Source organism: Miscanthus floridulus, chromosome 7 (genome assembly GCF_019320115.1).
Source record: "Miscanthus floridulus cultivar M001 chromosome 7, ASM1932011v1, whole genome shotgun sequence".
Taxonomy (NCBI): Eukaryota; Viridiplantae; Streptophyta; class Magnoliopsida; order Poales; family Poaceae; genus Miscanthus; species Miscanthus floridulus.
The window spans coordinates 126,406,641-126,425,408 of NC_089586.1; the positions used below are offsets into that span (position 1 = coordinate 126,406,641).

General features: G+C 49.7%; 1 protein-coding gene and 1 pseudogene across 1 annotated transcript; one reads left to right on the forward strand and one right to left on the reverse strand.

Moving 5' to 3' along the window:
- Positions 1–2,161: 2,161 nt before the first annotated feature.
- LOC136467888 (amino acid transporter AVT1A-like) lies at positions 2,162–14,969 on the reverse strand. The gene is made up of 12 exons (XM_066466695.1): positions 14,542–14,969; positions 12,618–12,898; positions 12,320–12,534; positions 11,841–11,864; positions 11,567–11,747; positions 11,240–11,459; positions 11,023–11,158; positions 10,874–10,893; positions 10,623–10,768; positions 3,394–3,437; positions 2,620–2,682; positions 2,162–2,459 (listed from the first exon to the last, which is right to left on the reverse strand). Exons 1-12 carry the CDS (start codon positions 14,763–14,765, stop codon positions 2,367–2,369), a joined length of 1,647 nt encoding a protein of 548 aa, XP_066322792.1. The 5' UTR covers positions 14,766–14,969; the 3' UTR covers positions 2,162–2,366.
- Positions 3,446–8,841, forward strand: LOC136462266 (uncharacterized; annotated as a pseudogene).
- Positions 14,970–18,768: the final 3,799 nt, after the last annotated feature.

Below are 18,768 nucleotides of genomic sequence, written 5' to 3' on the forward strand. Positions count from 1 at the left end.
AGTAAAGCTGGCAAGCTTTATAATTGATTGCCCATTGAGAGCCTCATCTCTCTGTCTCTCTACCTTTCGCTGCGCTGCGCTGGAATAAAATGTGAAGGAAGGAAGGAGATGTGAAGGCAGGCACCTGGGGAGGGTATTTGAGTCTTGACAAACGACCAAAGAGTGAGGACGATGCTCCCCTGGTCCCACAGCATGGATGGTGAGGGGTGTGGCAAAAAAGATGGCATGGCCATACCCTTTTCGGGCGAGAAAGGAGAAAAGGCCAGGGAGTTTGAGACACCAATGAAAGGAAGAGAAAGGATTAGCCACTTTTGAGGGCAGAAAGATTGCACTACTAAAAGTCATGAGCAAAAGAGCTCTTGTCTTTTAAGATGGAAATGCGAAGTGGGATGCACTCTGCAAAGATGGCCGTCTTTGCATAAAGGCAACACACACGAACTCCTCTTTCCCCCCTCTCTCTCTCTTTCTCTGCTTGGTCACTTCCTACTACTACTACTTGCTACAGAGATCAGACTATCGAGGGGCGTCCCCCCCCCCCCCCCCCCCCCCCCCCCCCCCCCCCCCCCCCCCCCCCCCCCCCCCCCCCCCCGCGTCAATTCGGATTCCTTAAATAAAAACAAAAACAAATGTGAGGTGCCAATGGAAAGTTGGAGCCCCACGAAGGGGCAAAACTCCGGCCTCCGGCTTTGTGTGAAAAGTTCCGCAAAGCAACTCCTTCACTCCACTCCCTTCTCTTTTGCGAGTGTGGGAATCGTCAAGCTTAACAATCCCCTGCTTTTTTTTTGAAACATCAATCCCCTGCTTTCCACTCCCAACACGTTCGCTCATTCTTGCTGCAGTGCGTACGAATCGGCTTGCAGGCGGGGCGGGTTTTTATCGGAGCCCGCATGTCCGCCCTGCAAAATCATGCTTTGCGGCAAATGCGGACCAGCTGCAACATCTTCGTGGCATGATGTGTGCTGTTCCGCGAAGCCCATTGAACAAGAGGGCAAGCCCGCAACGTCCCGCAAGAACCTGCAACGATGGTTGTGTCCTGCCTCTGTCGAATATCCAGTATCCAGCGTGACAACCGCTACTTGATCTTGTTCTGGAGCTGGCCCGTGCGTCGGGCGATATGCTGGCGGTCCCATCGGCTGGGAGCTCGGGGTGGTGGGCGCGGAGGAGGCCGAGGAGTTCATCTTCTCCGGTGGCGACTCCGTAGAGTGCTGGGTGCTGCAAGGACCCGGGTGCCATGGCCGACCTCACCGTCCATGCATGGCGACGGCGTCCACGAGCACCTGGCTGCAGGGCGGACCGCCGCTGAGGTCTTCCTGTCCAGCGATAGCAATTAGCAATAGCAGCTACTAGATCAGAGGATCTGAACTCCACAGGCGGAGGTGCGGCTGCCGACGAGTTAGTTAGCTCCTTCGCTGCCATGTCCGTGCGAGTCCTTACGATGCTGCAGATGAGCTCGTAGCAGCAACAAATCTAGCTAGTGTACTTTGCGGGCCTTACGGGTTTGTTGTATTAGCCACCGAGTCCGGTGGATCACGGCGGAGGGTCACAGTTGCGCTCGTGGGCAGCCACAAACCCGCTTAATTAGTTTGCGGCAAGCTTAGTGGGTGAGTGGCCGTCCGCAACCCGCCCCTCCTGCAATCCGACGTACGAATATTGGCAGTGTTTCAAGTTTGTGCTACAGCCCTCTTTAGACTTTAGGAGCAGCACTGCTTTCCTATATCCACTTAATAAAAGCACCAGGCGCCTTTTTAATCATTCGAGTGCTTGCATGCAGCGAATCATAACAAAAAAAGATTCTCCAACACCATATAAAGGGCCTGCCAAGTAGATGCATGCAAAGGAAATGTGCTATCCTGCTAGGCCATAGAACAGAAGGGCCCAGTATGCTGCTTCCCTTCCCAGTATGCTAGCAATCAATCCTAATCCAGCAAATAACAAAACAGGCCTTCCCTTCCAGGCTAGAAGAGGCATATAACCATAATAAGGCCCAACCCAGCCCACCTACGAGGGAACAGCGGAGGAATGGTATCTTCAAACTTTCAAAGCTGATTTATCGACTCCAAAAGCCAAGATAAAGCTTATGTGTAGATACCTCAATTGTAAAAAGCAGGATCTTATAGGAACAATCGGCAGCACAGGAACTTGCTACAGTCCAACGAAATGATAGAGACGCAGCTAAAAGGGGGCAATGATTACATTATTGCAAGTGATATTCAGTTTTTTAGTAGACTATTGTGGTCGGAATATAATAATAATCTAAAGGAAACTCGGTAGCTCTAGCAAAACTTTGCTCGTACGTAAAACCTGACCATTAGACTCTGCAGACAGCAATTGTCGAAGAGCAGCACTGATGACGCCCAATATTAGACTCAGTAGTTTTCTGCAATCTTTTTGACGGAGGAGTACGTCCCCAGGGTAGCACTGATGACACCCAATATTATGATACCAATGCTTGCGATTACCTGAAATCGGAGATTGACAAGTAACCATATCAGCGACTGCAAAATTGCCACCGCAAATAATACTTCCACCAGGAAGTATCATCAGAGATCTCCAGTTGAGAGTCCGATATGCGGAGACGAAAATTCATTTTGTGATAACTGCATTTGGACGATCATTTACCTGTGAACAAGTTGCTTTATTCTGTGCGATCTTCAGGAAGCACAAGGCTGGCATTATGACTGCCTGTAATTTTGGAAAGTATACACTCGTTAATTAATCACATTATATAATAAAATACGATTAGTCTATCATCCATGCCTCTTTCTTAGGCCACAAATGAAATAACAATACATGGTACTCCCTCTGTCCAGAAAAGAATGCATCTACGGGTTGCGTGCCAGCAAAAGTGGTTCACGTTTCACCAAATTTCTAGTGAATATTATTCACATTTATAGCTCCAAAATAATTTATTATAAAAATACATTTTGAAATTAATCTAATGATTTTTATTTGATATAATAAATATTGATACTTTTTTATCTATAATTGATCGAACTTATGATATTAAACCATGATACTATGCTAGAATTGCATTCTTTGTTGGACGGAAGTATATCAGAAAGTTTTGTCTGATAGCTTTGTACGAGGCTGTTAACTGTAATAATCAAATACGTCAGAAAAAACAAACAATACTATTATTTCTCATGAAACGTTTCACATTTTTTTTTCGAGAATGAGTTGACACACGTTTCATTAAGAGGGGAAAAAGGTTCACATTTTCACAAGTACCATGTATATGCAAGTTAGGAAATTTAGATATGAACAAGTGCCAATACTGTTCTTATAATTCCAGCATAGCAACCTTTATCTCAACAAGTTTGCCACTTCATACGTAGTCTCACAACACAGCTCAGTACAGTGATAACAAGTTAAATGATAAACGAGATGACTTACCACAAGTATACTAAGAAGAGATCCAATGAGAGCCATCACAAGACCTGAAATACGCAGCAGATAGTTTAGAAATGCAGGCCTTCAGTCAAGACAGTAAACTGAGATGCCACTTGAAGTATAGAGTTTAAAGTTGCTTAAGTTGAATTAAGATTAAAGCATGTAGAAGAAAGCAAAATTTGGTTTAATTTTTTTTCACGGTCGTGTATTTCATTAAGAAGAAGTTGGTACGGAGACCATTACAAAGAGTACTCACCACCGGTCATGCCCGGCGGCTTAGAGTGCGAGACGCACGCCAGGCCGCAAGCCTGATTGGGCGAAGTACGGCCATTGGCCAGACTCGTGAGACTACATTATTACTGTTATGTGGGGGCGCCATTACTCCCGCCGGCAGCACAAGACCAGGAACATTGATGCCTCCAGCAAGGCTTAGGCGCATGGTGATCGCGCCCAAATGGCGCCCAGCAGCAGATCAGGGATAGCAGCATGCAAGGAAGGCTAAGTTTAGGGGATTTATGGCTTTCAATTCCTGTTATTTAGTTGGCCTCTGCGCCTATATATTGGCTGTACTCAGACCTCGTTGGATCAAGCAATTTCCCTAATCTACCTATTCTATCTTAATCTCACCCCTTCACCATTGAGCGTCCTAGGAAGAACCCCAGCGCCAGTACCAACCCCGGCTACGAACTCCGTAGCTGCGGTCCAGCAATCTTGGGCATCAACGCCCTTGACAACCTAGTATCATCTTCCAGGCGTTCCTCGTCCACCACCACCACCCCGCCGCTAAACCCCATTGCGCCCGCGCCACCATCCCCGACTGGATCGGTGACATCCGCCATGGCCGAGCCTTCCGCTGCTGAGCTCGCCACAATCGTAGCCAACCTGGCCAAGACCGTCGAGAACCTGACCGCCAAGGTTGACGCCCTCCAGCACGCGGCCCCTGCTGCTGCTGCCTCGTCCGCCAACAAGGGAACCGGCTCCGGCGAACACCACAATGATCGTCCACCGCGTTTCCAGAAGCTGGACTTCCCCAAATATGATGGCAAGTCCGATCCGCTGGCTTTTATCAATCGTTGAGTCTTACTTTCACCAGCATCGGATTGCGGAGGAGGAGAAGGTGTGGATGGCCTCCTACAATCTAGAGGCCGGCACACAAATGTGGTACATTCAGGTCCAGCAGGACGAGGGCACGCCGCGTTGGCGCCGCTTCACCGAGCTGCTTCACGTTCGGTTCGGGCCACCTCTGCGCTCCAATCCCCTGGGCGAGCTCATGGCGTGCAGACGCACGGGCTCCGTCGTCGAATACTAGGATCACATCGAGGCGCTTCTTCCTCGCGTCGGCACCCTCTCCGAGCCGCAACGGGTGCAGATCTTCACAGCGGGGCTGCAACCTCCGCTCAGCTGGACGTGGAGATTCATAATCCCCAGTCCCTCGCGTTCGCCATGAGCCTCGCTCGGAAGTTGGAGCTGCGCGATCAGTGCGCCGCGGCTCTTGCTCCACCATTGGCGCCCCCGCGACAGCAACCGCGAGGTCTGCTCCTGGCCCCCCCCCCCCCCCCGTGGCAGCTCGCCCTGCCAGCCCCACCGGCAACTGCGGCCAATCCTGCGGCCACGATCACGGTGGAGGGACGGCCCGTTCGCCGCCTGTCCGCGACGGAGATGGAGGACCGACGCCGGCAGGGACTCTGCTTCAACTGCAATGAGAAGTTCGGCCGCGGCCACAATCGCGTGTGCCAGCGCCTCTTCTTCATCGACAACAACTTGGCAGAGGCGGACGACGCCCCCGCTGACCTCGGCCACGACACGCAGGATCCCCTGATTTTGCTCCACGCGATCGCTGGGGTGCACACCAGCGACACCATGCAGATGCGACTGCGCATGGGCGACGTCGATCTCCTCGCACTCATCGATTCGGGATCCACGTACAACTTCATCGCCGAGGACGCCGCCAACCGCACCGGCCTGGTCATGGTCCACCGCAGCTCGGCGTCCGTCACAGTGGCCAACGGTGAGCGGGTGCCATGCAACAGCATGGCCACGGGCGCCGCATTCTCCATCGACGGCGAGCAGTTCACCGCCGACCTCTTCGCGCTTCCACTGGCGGGCTATGACGTGGTGCTGGGCACCTAGTGGCTTGCGACTCTCGGCCCGATCTTGTGGGACTTCGCCGCCCTGACCATGTCCTTCTGGCATAAAGATCATCAGGTATGCTGGCACGGAGCGGCTGGTGCGGCCGCCCCTAGTCTCCGCTCCTGTTCCGGCCGTGACCTGTTGGATGCGGTGCTCCACGACTTCGCCGACGTCTTCTCCGCGCCGCGCGGTCTGCCACCGCCCCGGACCCGCAACCACAACATCGTCCTCCAGCTGGACGCCGCACCGGTTGCCGTGCGGCCGTACCGCTACCCGGCCACGCACAAGGACGAGCTAGAACGCCAATGCACCGACATGCTACATTAGGGGCTCATCCAACCAAGCTCCTCCGCGTTCTCCTCGCCCGTCCTCTTGGTGAAGGCGGACGGCTCATGGCAGTTCTGCATTGACTACCGCGCCCTCGACGTGATCACGGTCGTGTTTTCGATCCCGGTGGTCGACGAGCTCCACAGCGCCACATTCTTCACCAAGCTCGATCTACGCTCGGGCTGCCACCAAGTGCGGATGAATCCGGTCGACATCGCCAAGACGGCATTCCACACACATGATGGCCTGTACGAGTTTGTGGTCATGCCCTTTGGCTTGTGCAATGTGCCGGCTACTTTTCAGGCGCTGATGAACGATGTTCTACGGCCGTATCTTCGCTGCTTCATCCTCGTCTTCTTCGACGACATCCTCATCTTCAACTCCACCTGGGCGGACCATCTACGTCACGTCCGCATCGTCCTTGACACGCTGCAGCAGCACCGGCTGTTCGTGAAGCGATCCAAGTGCGCCTTCGGCATGGAGTCCATCTCCTACCTCAGGCACATCATCTCTGCGGCAGGCGTCGCCATAGATCCGGCCAAGGTGCAGGCAGTACGGGACTGACCGACACCCCGCTCGGCCCGCGCCGTCCGAAGCTTCCTCGGCCTTGCGGGGTACTACCGCAAGTTTGTACGGGACTACGGCACCATCGCAGCCCCCTCACCGCGCTGCTCAAGGAGGGGTTCCTGTGGTCCGAGGACGCCACGGCAGCCTTCGACACCCTGAAGACGGCCATCACCTCATCGCCCATACTGGCACTCCTGGAGTTCGATCGACCGTTTGTGGTCGAGTGTGACGCCTCCACCCACAGCTTTGGTGTCGTCCTGCTCCAGGATTCGCACCAATCGCGTACTACAGCCGGTCAGTCGCCCCTCGACATCGCTCGTTGGTCGCCTACGAACGCGAGCTCATCGGGCTCGTCCAGGCCGTGCGCCATTGGCGGCCTTATTTGTGGGGTCGTCGCTTCCTGGTAAGGACTGACCACTACAGCTTGAAATTCTTGTTGGATCAGCGCCTTGCCATGATCCCGCAACACCACTGGGTTGGGAAGCTGTTGGGCTTCGATTTCACCGTCGAATACAAGTCTGGCGCCTCCAACACCGTGGCGGACGCCCTGTCACGCCGGGACACGGAGGAAGGCAGCCTCCTCACCATCTCGACGACGCCCCACTTCGACTTCGTCCATCGCCTCCGCCTGCTACAGACATCGAACCCCGCCCTAGTTGCCCTCCGCGACGACATTGTGGCTGGCCAGCGGGGGTCCCCGTGGTCCATCGTCGATGACATGGTAGCGTTCAACTCCAGGCTTTACATCCCGCCTGGCTCACCCCTGCTACATGAGCTGGTGGCCGCGATCCATGAGGACAGCCACGAAGGGGTGCAGCACACGCTGCATCGTCTGCGGCGTGACTTCCACGTGCCCAACCTGCGTACCGTGGTGCAGGACTTCATCCGTGCCTGCTCGACGTGCCAGCGCTACAAGTCCGAGCACCGCTGTAGGATTGCTCCTGCCGCTCCTTGTCCCAACCATGGTGTGGGTAGACATTGGCTTTGACTTCGTCGAGGCGCTTCCCAAGGTGGGCGGCAAGTCGGTCATCTTGACGGTGGTCGACTGCTTCAGCAAGTACTGCCACTTCATCCCCCTCGCCCACCCGTACACGACAGAGACGGTCGCCCAGGCCTTCTTCAGCGAGATCATTCGCCTCCACGGTATCCCGCAGTCCATGGTGTCGAACCACGATCCCGTGTTCACGTCCAAGTTCTGGAGCGAGCTCATGCGCCTGTCTGGCGCCAAGCTGCACATGTCGTCGGCCTTCCACCCCCAGTCTGACGGCTAGACTGAGGCCGCCAACATGGTCATCATGTACCTGAGGTGCTTCACAGGAGATCGTCCACGCCAATGGCTGCGTTGGCTGCCGTGGGCTGAGTTCATCTACAACACCGCCTATCAGTCAGCCCTCAAGGACACTCCGTTCAAGATCGTCTACGAGCGCGATCCCCCCACCATCCGCTCTTATGAGCCGGGTGAGACCAAGGTTGCCGTCGTCGCCAAGAACATGGTGGACCGCAACGAGCTGCTGGCCGACGTGCGCTACCGCCTGGAGCAGGCACAGGCGATCTCCAAGCGGCACTACGACAAGCGCCAGCCGTCTCCTACACCGTCGGCAACTGGGTATGGCTGTGTCTCCGTCATCGCCCCGCTGCGTCATTGCAGGCTCCTACCAAGGGGAAGCTGAAGCCCTGCTACTACGGACCGTACTGCATCACCGAGCTCATCAATCCGGTGGTCGTCCGCCTTGATCTCCCGCCCGCGCCCGCCTACATGACGTCTTCCATGTGGGGCTCCTCAAGTCGTTCATGGGCACTCCTCCAGCTGCCCCACCGCCGCTTCTAGCCCTGCAACATGGCGCAGCTGTGCCAGAACCATGGTTTACGGTTTACTTGCTAGGCATTCGTCCTGGTGCGGATGGCGCCATGTTGCAGGGCATTTTTAAGAAGTTTACGGTTTACTTGCTAGGCATTTGATGCACTAGATGGCTCAACCACCATATCAGAGCTGAGTAGGAGTATGCAGCTGCTTGTCACTGTCTACTACTACAGAAATTGCTACATGCTGCATCTCTGCGTCAACCAGTCACCTCCAAGCGCTCAGAGCATGCCATGGCCATCGCACATACCGACCCGGCCATGCACACCTTCAGGGACGTCAACGTCTTGATAGGATTGATGCAGATTACCTTGTCTCCTTGGTGTTTGACAGCCTCTGTACTGAATGAGTTAAGCACTAAGCAGCACCCAGAAAATGAATCCTACTGTGCCCTTTCTATTTCTTTACTTGCAGTCAACTACAAGGAGTACTCAAGGTATGAGAATGTGCTAAAGAAGATATTAAGAATACTTTCGGATCAAAATTCAATTTCAACCTATTTAAACAAGTGGGGATGAGAACGATAGAAACAAGAGTTTCTTGACTCACTGAAATTCTGCAAAAGGGTGATTATTTGTCGCATTTGAGTTTGATATAATCCAACATAATTATTTTATTTTTAGTTTCCACTCTGGAACTATAAGTAGTGTTTTTTTAAAAAAACAAACAAACAGGAGGGGCAAGCCCTACTGTACATCATATATATATATATATATATATATATATATATATATATTTATGAAAAAGAACAGTTACAAACTGCAAATAGTGTTAATGCCTTAAAAATATACTTAGCTGAAGATTGAACTATGTCTCCAAAAGCTGTCAACACAGCCAGTGCAGCAGTTGGAGAGATGCCCCAAGGTGTCCCAACGAAAAAAAATAACTGCAATTTATTGTCAACTTTTTCTTCACGGTTCTCTAATTTCTACTTTGCCAATACAGCTAGCTTCAAGTTCTCTGCAGGCTTAATTTTGCTAATAGCAACTTGATTGCAACTAATTGTTTTGGTCTTGGATTACCACTAACTTTTGTATCATTTTCGTATCATTTGTCAATAAAAAACAAATCCATATTGCCTTTTAAAAGTAGCATATCAGAGTTTCATTTCATAAATGTTGAATTCCTCGTTCATGTAGCAACTTGATTGCAACTGAGTGTTTTACCAACTGTGGCAGTCAACTGTCCATCTAGCCAGATAATTAAATAAGCAATGTAATGCATATGGACATATAGACAGAAGTCATACATAAATTAGCATTAAATTTATTTGACTCATATAGTTTGTGTACCAAAACTACTTATTACCCTTTTGAAGTACTATATTAACACATGTCAAAATTCAAAGACAGTTTCTGGATTCCCAATCAGCCGTTTCATCCTCTTGATTGTTCCTCAGGTTGATTTTTTTAAATTGACATTTGTAGCTAGTATTAACTCCTGTAGGTTTACCGCTAAAGGCATTATCTTTGTTCTGTTCAGTTACACTTGTTTGCAGTTTCTGACGCCTCTCCTATAACAGTGGTTGTGAGAATTAGTATACAGATCCGATAAATTCTGGCTTAAAACGACTGGGCTATTTCTTTTCGAAAAAATATCAAGGCGATGCACCACTTAAGCAGACATGTTGTTTGCTCTGATAAATTACGACCTTCAATTTTTCTTAATAGTAATGTACAACCTGTATCCATTGGCTTATTTATTAACAAGTTGTATAGTGAACAAGCTACACCTAATTTCCATTCCGTCCATTAAATATTCATCTCTTCAATTGCTCAAAAAGGAAAATTTACCCTACGGACATTTATTGTTATAATACAATTGTAGTAATGCTATTCACGGTTTTTAGCTTTAGTTTTGGATACTTCTATATGTACTTGTACCAATAACCTGATTGTTCATACCCAGAGGGAAGCAATCCAATCAACTTGTATGGAAAAAATGAAACAAAAAACCTTCTACGCACTGGCTCCACAATATCAGCACCATGCCACCATACGTGGCCGCGCGGCAAGGCCACGCGTTGCTTTCTAGTTCTATCTTAATCTCACCCCTTCACCATTGAGCGTCCTGGGAAGAACCCCAGCGCCAGTACCAACCCCGGCTACGAACTTCGTAGCCGCAGGTCCAGCAATCTTGGGCATCAACGCCCTTGACAATTACAAACGGTGCGACAAGCAGCTTGGTCACCGCTAGCCGGGCAGCAAGCTGAATTTGGTTTAATTTGTACTGTACTTGTAAAAATTCTGTATACATTAACGCAATACAATATACTGAAAATTTTCAGGATAAACAGAAGTAAAGAGTGATGTGGGATGCACAATTCAGTAAATGGGTGCATGCTTACCAAAGAACGGCAGAAGAAAGGCAATGCATACAGTTGATGCAACAAGGGCAGTCCTCAGTATAATAGAGCATGATGTTTCGTTCAAAAAACCTTCAGGACGCAGCTCTTCTAAACTTCGAGCTAATGGGTTTAACAACAAGGCATATCTGGTTGTAATTAAGGATGAAGAAATTCCACAAAGAGTTAGAACAATTAAAATCAAAATGTTATCCTAGGAAACTGAAATTTTGAGGTTTTGATGAGGAGGATACTTGGTGAAAGGATTGATCACCTGAAAACATACAAAAACATTACTGAGTAATATAAAAAAAAGAGTTAAGAAAATTCGTTTAAAAAGGTAATATAAAGAAAAGATTTCTGAATTTGAGAAAGTAAACTTAGGTCTGGATGCAGTTGTTACCGTGGTCCATAGTGCAACTTTTGAAGCAACCGAATGCTTTGGAAGGTTTAAAGTGATTTGTGATAAAGTGTTCTCTCCAAACATGAGAAAGCCAATGACAGCAAAAGATCCATATATTGCTGTGCAAATTGCAAAACTGCACAATACCATCACACCTTGAGAAAACATCATTATTCAGTAACAAGGTAAACCGAAACAGTCATCAGGCCAAACATACCATATGAACAGTGCCTTAGGGAATTTAGAGCGATCGGACATTGACTGATAGATATTTGGAAATACTGAATGCCCAGAGTAGCAAAATCCATAAATACCAATGGCAAAGGGCATGCCACTCCAGTTTACTACCTTCCCAGTTGAATGGAAGCCTATACCATCAGTAGCACCGACTAAACCAACAGACAGGAATACGAGGAGAGTTGCAATCACACCACCCGCTGCATGCATAATAATAATTAGTTAAAACCATGCGAAGTTACTTGATCCTTATTTTAGTATTACTAATAATACTGTGCAAAAATAAACACACTATCAGCAGTCAGACCTGAAAGGTATGAGAGCACTCGAAGATCTCGCAGCCATACTGTTGGCAAGACTAAAATAGCAGTTAACACCCCGAAAAAATGCTTCCCATCAACATGAATCCCAAGCCAATCAAAACCAGCTTTAGGAAAAATAGATGTGAGGTTATCACCCTCCAAAATAATGAATTCCACACAATACGTCTGCAGCCAATAAATAACACGATAAAAGGAAAACTTAGTCCTGTGTTTGGTCTCTAAAAAAATACTAAACGGCAAACTATGGAAGGTACTTACATATAGCTCCGTATACAAAATAATCTGCATGAAAAATAATCATCAGTTAGTTTTTCTTTCCTACAAATAAAAAAGTTTAGAAAACATCTCATGCATGAAACAAAAACAAAGAGGGATGATAATTTTTCGAGCATTGAGGTGCGAATGGTTGATTGAAAAATCTTAGATTCATTCATGTGATATGCACTATGAACAAGTGTCAACATTTCAAAAAAAAGGAGAGATTAAAGAGTTTGAGTAGGTGTCTATTTTTGCCAAACTGCAAACAATCAGATAAGGAAGTGATCAAGGTTAGGTGCATATTGTTGACAATCAATACAACAGTAGCCCATGCAATGAAAGCGTGTATGGGGAAAAAAAGATCAATAGTTGCTTGTAGGTATTGTGACATTTAACTTTGGTAGGTGCACAGGCATCTCTACATACTCTTGAAAGATTGTCCTAAGCTACTCCTTTCATCTAAAGATACCAAAACTTACAGATATCAACAGACGGCCAATTCTTCCAAATGCAGCCTCTCCAATGTCTGGATAACTTGAGATACCATCTTTGCTCTCAAAACAATGTTTCAGAAGAATTCCAGTATAACAGCAAACAATTGCAAAACATACTAGAACTGCAAGGCCAGTCCATCCAGCTTCATGAATTGTAAACGGGGTGGAAAGAAGGCCAACACCAGCAAGTACATTAATCCCTGCCAATAACGAAAAGAAATATGTATCAAACATGTTCAATAGAGCAAGTAAGTTGAACGTTTTTGTATTCAAATGATGGTACCATTGAAGACTGTTTGCGTCACACTGCACCCTTGACTAATGTAGATTTCTCCCGTGTGCTGCAACTGAAATGAGACTCTCTCATCTCTTAATGAACTAAGGGTTTTCGGCAAGTTTTTAACAGAATCTTGGTTTCCATCAGCCTTGTCCGATACTAGAGGCAACTTCAGGTCAGAGCCCAGACCACTACGACCAAGATCGAGGAGTGAGTATTTGCTTGTAGAAGGGCCCAAGTAACCAAAGCTCGGTGATGCAGCGATTGTGTAGGTGTCAGTTGTTTCCCTGAAAAACAAAGAATATCATGGATCACATTATCTGTACTGTACATATTGATCCACGAATAAACTTGTAGCATAAGGCTGGAGTTCTTTAATTATGATAACTACTAGATGCCAACAGATACAGAAATCGTGCAATGTCTCAAGTTCTTGGTGCATCAACCAGCATGAACACAACCTCGATCAATAAATCTAAAATGATTGATTTGGTAATAGCAGGATCAGTTCTTCATTTAAAAAATAGAAGTTACAGGACCAATATAGTCCTATTAAGAAAGCTGAACGATACATGCATCATCTGTTTTCAGATGCCAAGAGAAGCCAAATATGTCTTTTACATCCCCTCTGGGCCATGTCATGTGTCCTCTTTTAGAGTAACAGGGACTAAACTCCAGTCCACTGCATAAAACTCATGACAAAATACATGTGTAGTATGTCAACAATGGTAGCACAAACAATGCATGAACCTGTGGTCATCATGCTTATCGGCGCGACGCCTCAATTTTTAGAACTTGCAGCGTTCAGAGCACCTACCTTAATTGCTTCTGCTGGGTTTCAACTAGCCTACCCCAACTTGTTTGGGACTTAAAGGCCCGCTCCCAAGTGTGCATTCTAGTGCATTCCGATTAGACGTGAAAGGAACCTCAGGAAAAATACCAACAAGACACGTGTGAGTGTTCAATCTGCGGCGGAACCAGCCGTCCGTTCCACATCCCGTCCCAGTCACGAAATTGACGATTCAACCAGGCCCACTAATCAACATAGAGCTTTACTATCTCGGTCCCAAATATAAAAGAAATGTGCAAAGACGCTGGTCCAGTTGCTTCAATAAGTTTTCTTCTTCGTGTGGAGGGTGTTTTTTTCTTACTTTTAGGGCATTTGTGTCTCTAGAAAACTAACCTAGATATGGAATCTGTATTTTCCGGTGACCGTTTTTCTACCTGTTAATACAATGAAATGTACTCTCATGTGTGTTCGAGAAAAAAATAAAAATATAATTCTCACTTTTTTGACGAGTTAAATAATTTTAAGTTTGACTAAATAAATATATAAAAATACTAATATATAGGATACTATCTTCGCTTTAGAAAGCATAAAGTTCTAGTTTCAGGCGTTGAATTAAATGAAAATTATTCCATAACGAGTCATATAATATTTATTTCGTATGACAGGTATTGATATCTTTTACATAAATTTCGTTAAAACCCAAAATAGTTTGATTGAACGCTGATCTAGAATTATATTCTTTCTAGGACCGAGGAATTACCAAATAAGTATGATTGGTTAATTATGGTATATATTTTTATAAAAAAATATTTAAAGATGAAATGCTGATGTAATTTTTAATTAATTTATTTAAATCTTTTTTTTAAGTTGGTTTTAAATTTGGAATTGTATTTTTTTAGACAAAGGGAGTACTAAAAACAGGGGAATCAACGAAGCGACCCCGCCGCCGTCATCAGTCCATCTCCATCACCGGAGTCGCCATACAGTACTACAGTCTACCGATAATAAATACTAATAAAAAATAGTAAACAGAACAGATTGCTGATAATAATTGATTACTCTGTTAATCAACAAAGTAGTACTAAAAAAAGCCGCGTACGTAAGCGGCGATCGAGCAAGGAATGGCAACAGCGCACGCACCTGTAGCTCTGCGGCCACTTTTGGGACTGGAATGAGCGCGGCGAACAGACGCAGTCGCCGACCCGCTCCCGCTCCTCGTCATCGTCGTCATCGTCCTCCCCGCGGTCCTCCTCGGAGTCGCCGCAGTCCTCGAAGCTGCGGCGCGGGCTCTCCTCGATGTCTCCATCCTCCAGCATCAACTCCTCCTCCTCCTTCTCCTCCTTCCGGGGCTTCTGCTCCGCCATCTCCGATCGCCGCCCGCCTCTCTCTCACACGAGTTCCGCGGTCGTCACAACTAGCCCGCTCCCCGCAGCGTGGATCGGAATTGCGTAGCGGAGGCGAAGAGATGACGAGCGAGGGACGGTTCCGGCAGAGACGAGCGGAGCAGGGGAAGGCTTTTAGTGGCCACGCGACAGGATTGGAGCCGCGAGTCGCGACAAGGCGGCCACAGTCGCGGCCTGCTCACTGCTCGCTGCTCGGACCTCGGAAGGAGGCGGTGGTGGGCCCGTGGGGACACGAGGGACCCCAGCAGCGGCGAATCTACGAAATGTTTTAGGGCAATTTTACCTAAAAATTCATGAAAGCTCCCCAGAAGTTTCACTGCTCCGATACCGCCCCACCGTCGGATCAGCCCCTGGACGCCAGTACACCACCCGGGCACCCGGCCGCCGTTCTACTCCTGTGTCACCGGCGTGTGGGCCACGAGAGCACGTGGCGCCGCCAAACGTAACGTCCGGAGATGGGGAGAGAGAGGAGCGCGGCGGTTCCGGCCATTTTGCTCTCTGTGATTGGCTCGGCGGCTCTGCGCGGCTGTGCTGTATGGCAGTAAAACTTTGGCAAGTTCGGGAGATGTGCTGGCTTGGCTGGCCCGTGGGCGTGGGCGTGGGCGTGGCGGGGCGCCAGATACTGATGGCCTGAGTGAATTATGGTTCTGGGCCTCAAAATTGTTCAGTCTGACTGCTGTTTCGGCCCGTCTTCAACGTGTCAAAAATTTCTGATTTATTGTGCAAAAGCTCTGTTTATTTATTTTTGTTCGAGGGAATGAGTCATGCAACCGAACAGAACAGATCTACTGTACTTAAAAAATATCTGATGGGAGGTGTGATCAACTGTGCACCGGGTTTTGTTTGACGAACGAATGCCCTGCCTCCGGCAAAAGGAATATGGCGGGGCGATCGACCTGCCACACATGTCTGACGAAATAAACGATATCTTTAGGACCAGGACGCGTCGGGGAGCTGCAAGTGCAGGGCCGGGACAAGAAGCCGGCAGCTGCAGCTGCCCCGGCGGGGGAGGGGCTCGCTCGCTCCATCCTCCATGATGCGGGGGGCGCTCGATCGATCGGCGATCGCGTGCGTTTTCTAGATTATCTCGCCGATCACGATCGAGTGAAGAGTAGAGATTACACATGCTAGGGGTACCGTCGAGAATATCGTCGGCAGTGTACCGAGGGGTATCTCGTGATGGTAGATTTGTCGGTAGAGGTACGCGTAATCAGGAATCGAATGGTGATACAAGACGCAGAGACAGCGATTTAGACAGGTTCGTGCCGTCTGATCGATGTAATACCCAGTCTTGTGTCTTTGGTGTATTATATTGATCTGTAGTAGATAGATCTGTAGATGTATCTTGTCCGCTAGGGGACCCCTGCCTCATCTTATATAGTCTGGAGGGGCAGGGTTAAAGTATTTTATTTGATACTATACAGTGTCTTGCGGTGCACGCTGTGCACGCCTTGATTTTGTAGGCCAGGGCACCTCTAATGGTGCGGCCCATGTCTTGTCTTATGGATATCGGGGGTCATACCTCCACACCTAGTCCCTGAGCCTGACAGTAGGTGACGCGTGGTGCCAGGGCAAGAAAGTAGAAGACCAGCCGAGCAGGCAGCCAGTCCCCGGACGTAGCCTCGAGATAAGAACAAGCATATTCACCGCAAGGTGAACTGTGCCCACTTAGTCCCCGAGCTTGCTGGAAGATGAAGAATGAATCTTGTAGCAGGGTCAAAGGAAAAGAAGTCTGAAAGCTTGCCGACGTCGTCTGACATACGCGTATCAAGACCCCAGACGTGCTGCCCAAGATCAACACCCTGATCCAAACAGCATGGAGCAGCTTGATAGCACACCGACGAGACGTAGCAAGATCCGAACAGCAAGGGAGCATCGAGGAGCGATGAGTCCTCGGCGTCGCTGGTGATGACCGAGCACAGTGGAGCGAGGAGTCCCCGGCGTCGCTGGCGATAACCGAGCACCGATGAGCGAGGAGTCCCCGGCGTCGCTAGCGATGACCGAGCACCGATGAGCGAAGAGTCCCCTGCGTCGCTGGCGATGACTGAGCACCGAGGAGCGAGGAGTCTCCGGCGTAGACGGCGATGTCCGAGCACCGAGGAGCGAGGAGTCCCCGACGTAGACGGCGATGACCGAGCACCGAGGAGCGAGGAGTCCCCGGTGTCGCTTGCGATGACCGAGCACCGAGGAGCGAGGAGTCCCCGGTGTCGCTGGCGATGACCGAGCACCGAGGAGTCCCCGGCATAGACGGCGATGTTCGAGCACCGAGGAGTCCCCGACGTCGCTGGCGATGACCGAGCACCGAGGAACGAGGAGTCCCCGGTGTCGCTGGCGATGTCCGAGCACCGAGGAGCGATGAGTCCCCGACGGAGGTGGCGATGTCCGAGCACCGAGGAGCGATGAGTCCTCAGCGTCGCTGGCGATGACCGAGCACCGAGGAGCGAGGAGTCCCCGGCGTCGCTAGCGATGTCCGAGCACCGAGGAGCGAGGAGTCTCCGGCGTCGCTGGCGATGACCGAGAAGCGAGGAGTCCCCTACGTCCCTGGCGATGACCGAGCACCGAGGAGTGATGAGTCCCTTGTGTCGCTAGCGATGACTGAGCACCGAGCAGCGAAGAGTCCCCGGCGTAGGCGGCGGTGTCCGAACACTGAGGAGCGAGGAGTCCCCGACGTAGGCGGCGATGTTCGAGCACCGAGGAGCGAGGAGTCCCCGGCGTCGCTGATGATGACCGAGCACCGAGGAGCGAGGAGTCTCCGGCGTCGCTGGCGATGACCGAGTACCGAGGAGTCTCCAGCGTAGGCGGCGATGTTCGAGCACCGAGGAGTCTCCGGCGTAGCTGGCGACGTTCGTGCGGTGAAATGTGCCCACTTAGTCCTCGAGCACGAAGAATCCGAGCGCTGAGGAGTAACCGGCGTAGCTGGCGATGAAGCACGAGCAGTCCGATCAACTGGTCGGCGACGAAGTGAGCATTGAGTAGAAGCGACCGGCGAACAATCCGATCAACTGGTCGGCGACGGAGTCCATGAACTAAGCGGTCCGACCAGTTGATCGGCGGAGAAGTCCGAGCACCAGGTGGTCCGATCACCTGGACGATGACCCTACAATACAAACATGTAGAACGGATAGTATATGATGTAAAAATATATGAACTCCGGAGAAAAAATAACGTATGTAGCTTGGCAATCAGTTGGAGCGAAGATGTATTTATATTTAATACAAACCGCTCGAACAGTTAGTGTGTAGCTGAGTCTCCAGCCCTAGCTAGCCTGTTAACCATAACGTCGAGCACGGAGTCCGTGCACGTGTAGGAGGAACAGGCATGACCAAGGAGCTGCTGTCGACCACCCATAACACAGAGCGCGGAGCCCGTAGTACGTGTAGGGAGGAGCTAGAGACATGGCCGTCCCTGGAGGCGTCCGAGCATCAATATGACTGTTCGAGGGTTCGAAAAATCATTTGGAGGGCAAATATGGAGAAAACAACTCGGAGAAACATTATGGCGATATACGGAGATCGGAGAATATTTAGAAAAATATTAAAGCGTGACTTAGCTTTAGATAGAACGTCTGGTCAACGGCGTATGGCGCTATCTGGTAGCGAGGAAGCGGGCGACGAGTTGTTGATGAAGGTGACCTCGGAGGTGGTTCTAAGATCGGATCTACAGTCGTAGGTGCGGGGGTGATCGACAAAGAATCGATCTGCACTGGCTCGAGGAGCTCTCCGACTCCGTCAGCGTTGACGATCCACGAGATCGATCCGACCGTGAAGATCTGGCCGGGCTGCGGGAGGAACGAAGAGTCTACGAAAAAAAACCATCTTGTTCGATAAGAAAACAGCATGCAAGCCCCTACCTGGCGCGCCAACAGAATATCGTCGGCAGTCCACGGAGGGGTATCCCGCGATGGTAGATTTGTCAGTGGGGGTGCGCGTAATCAGGAACCGGATGGTGACACAAGGCGCAGAGA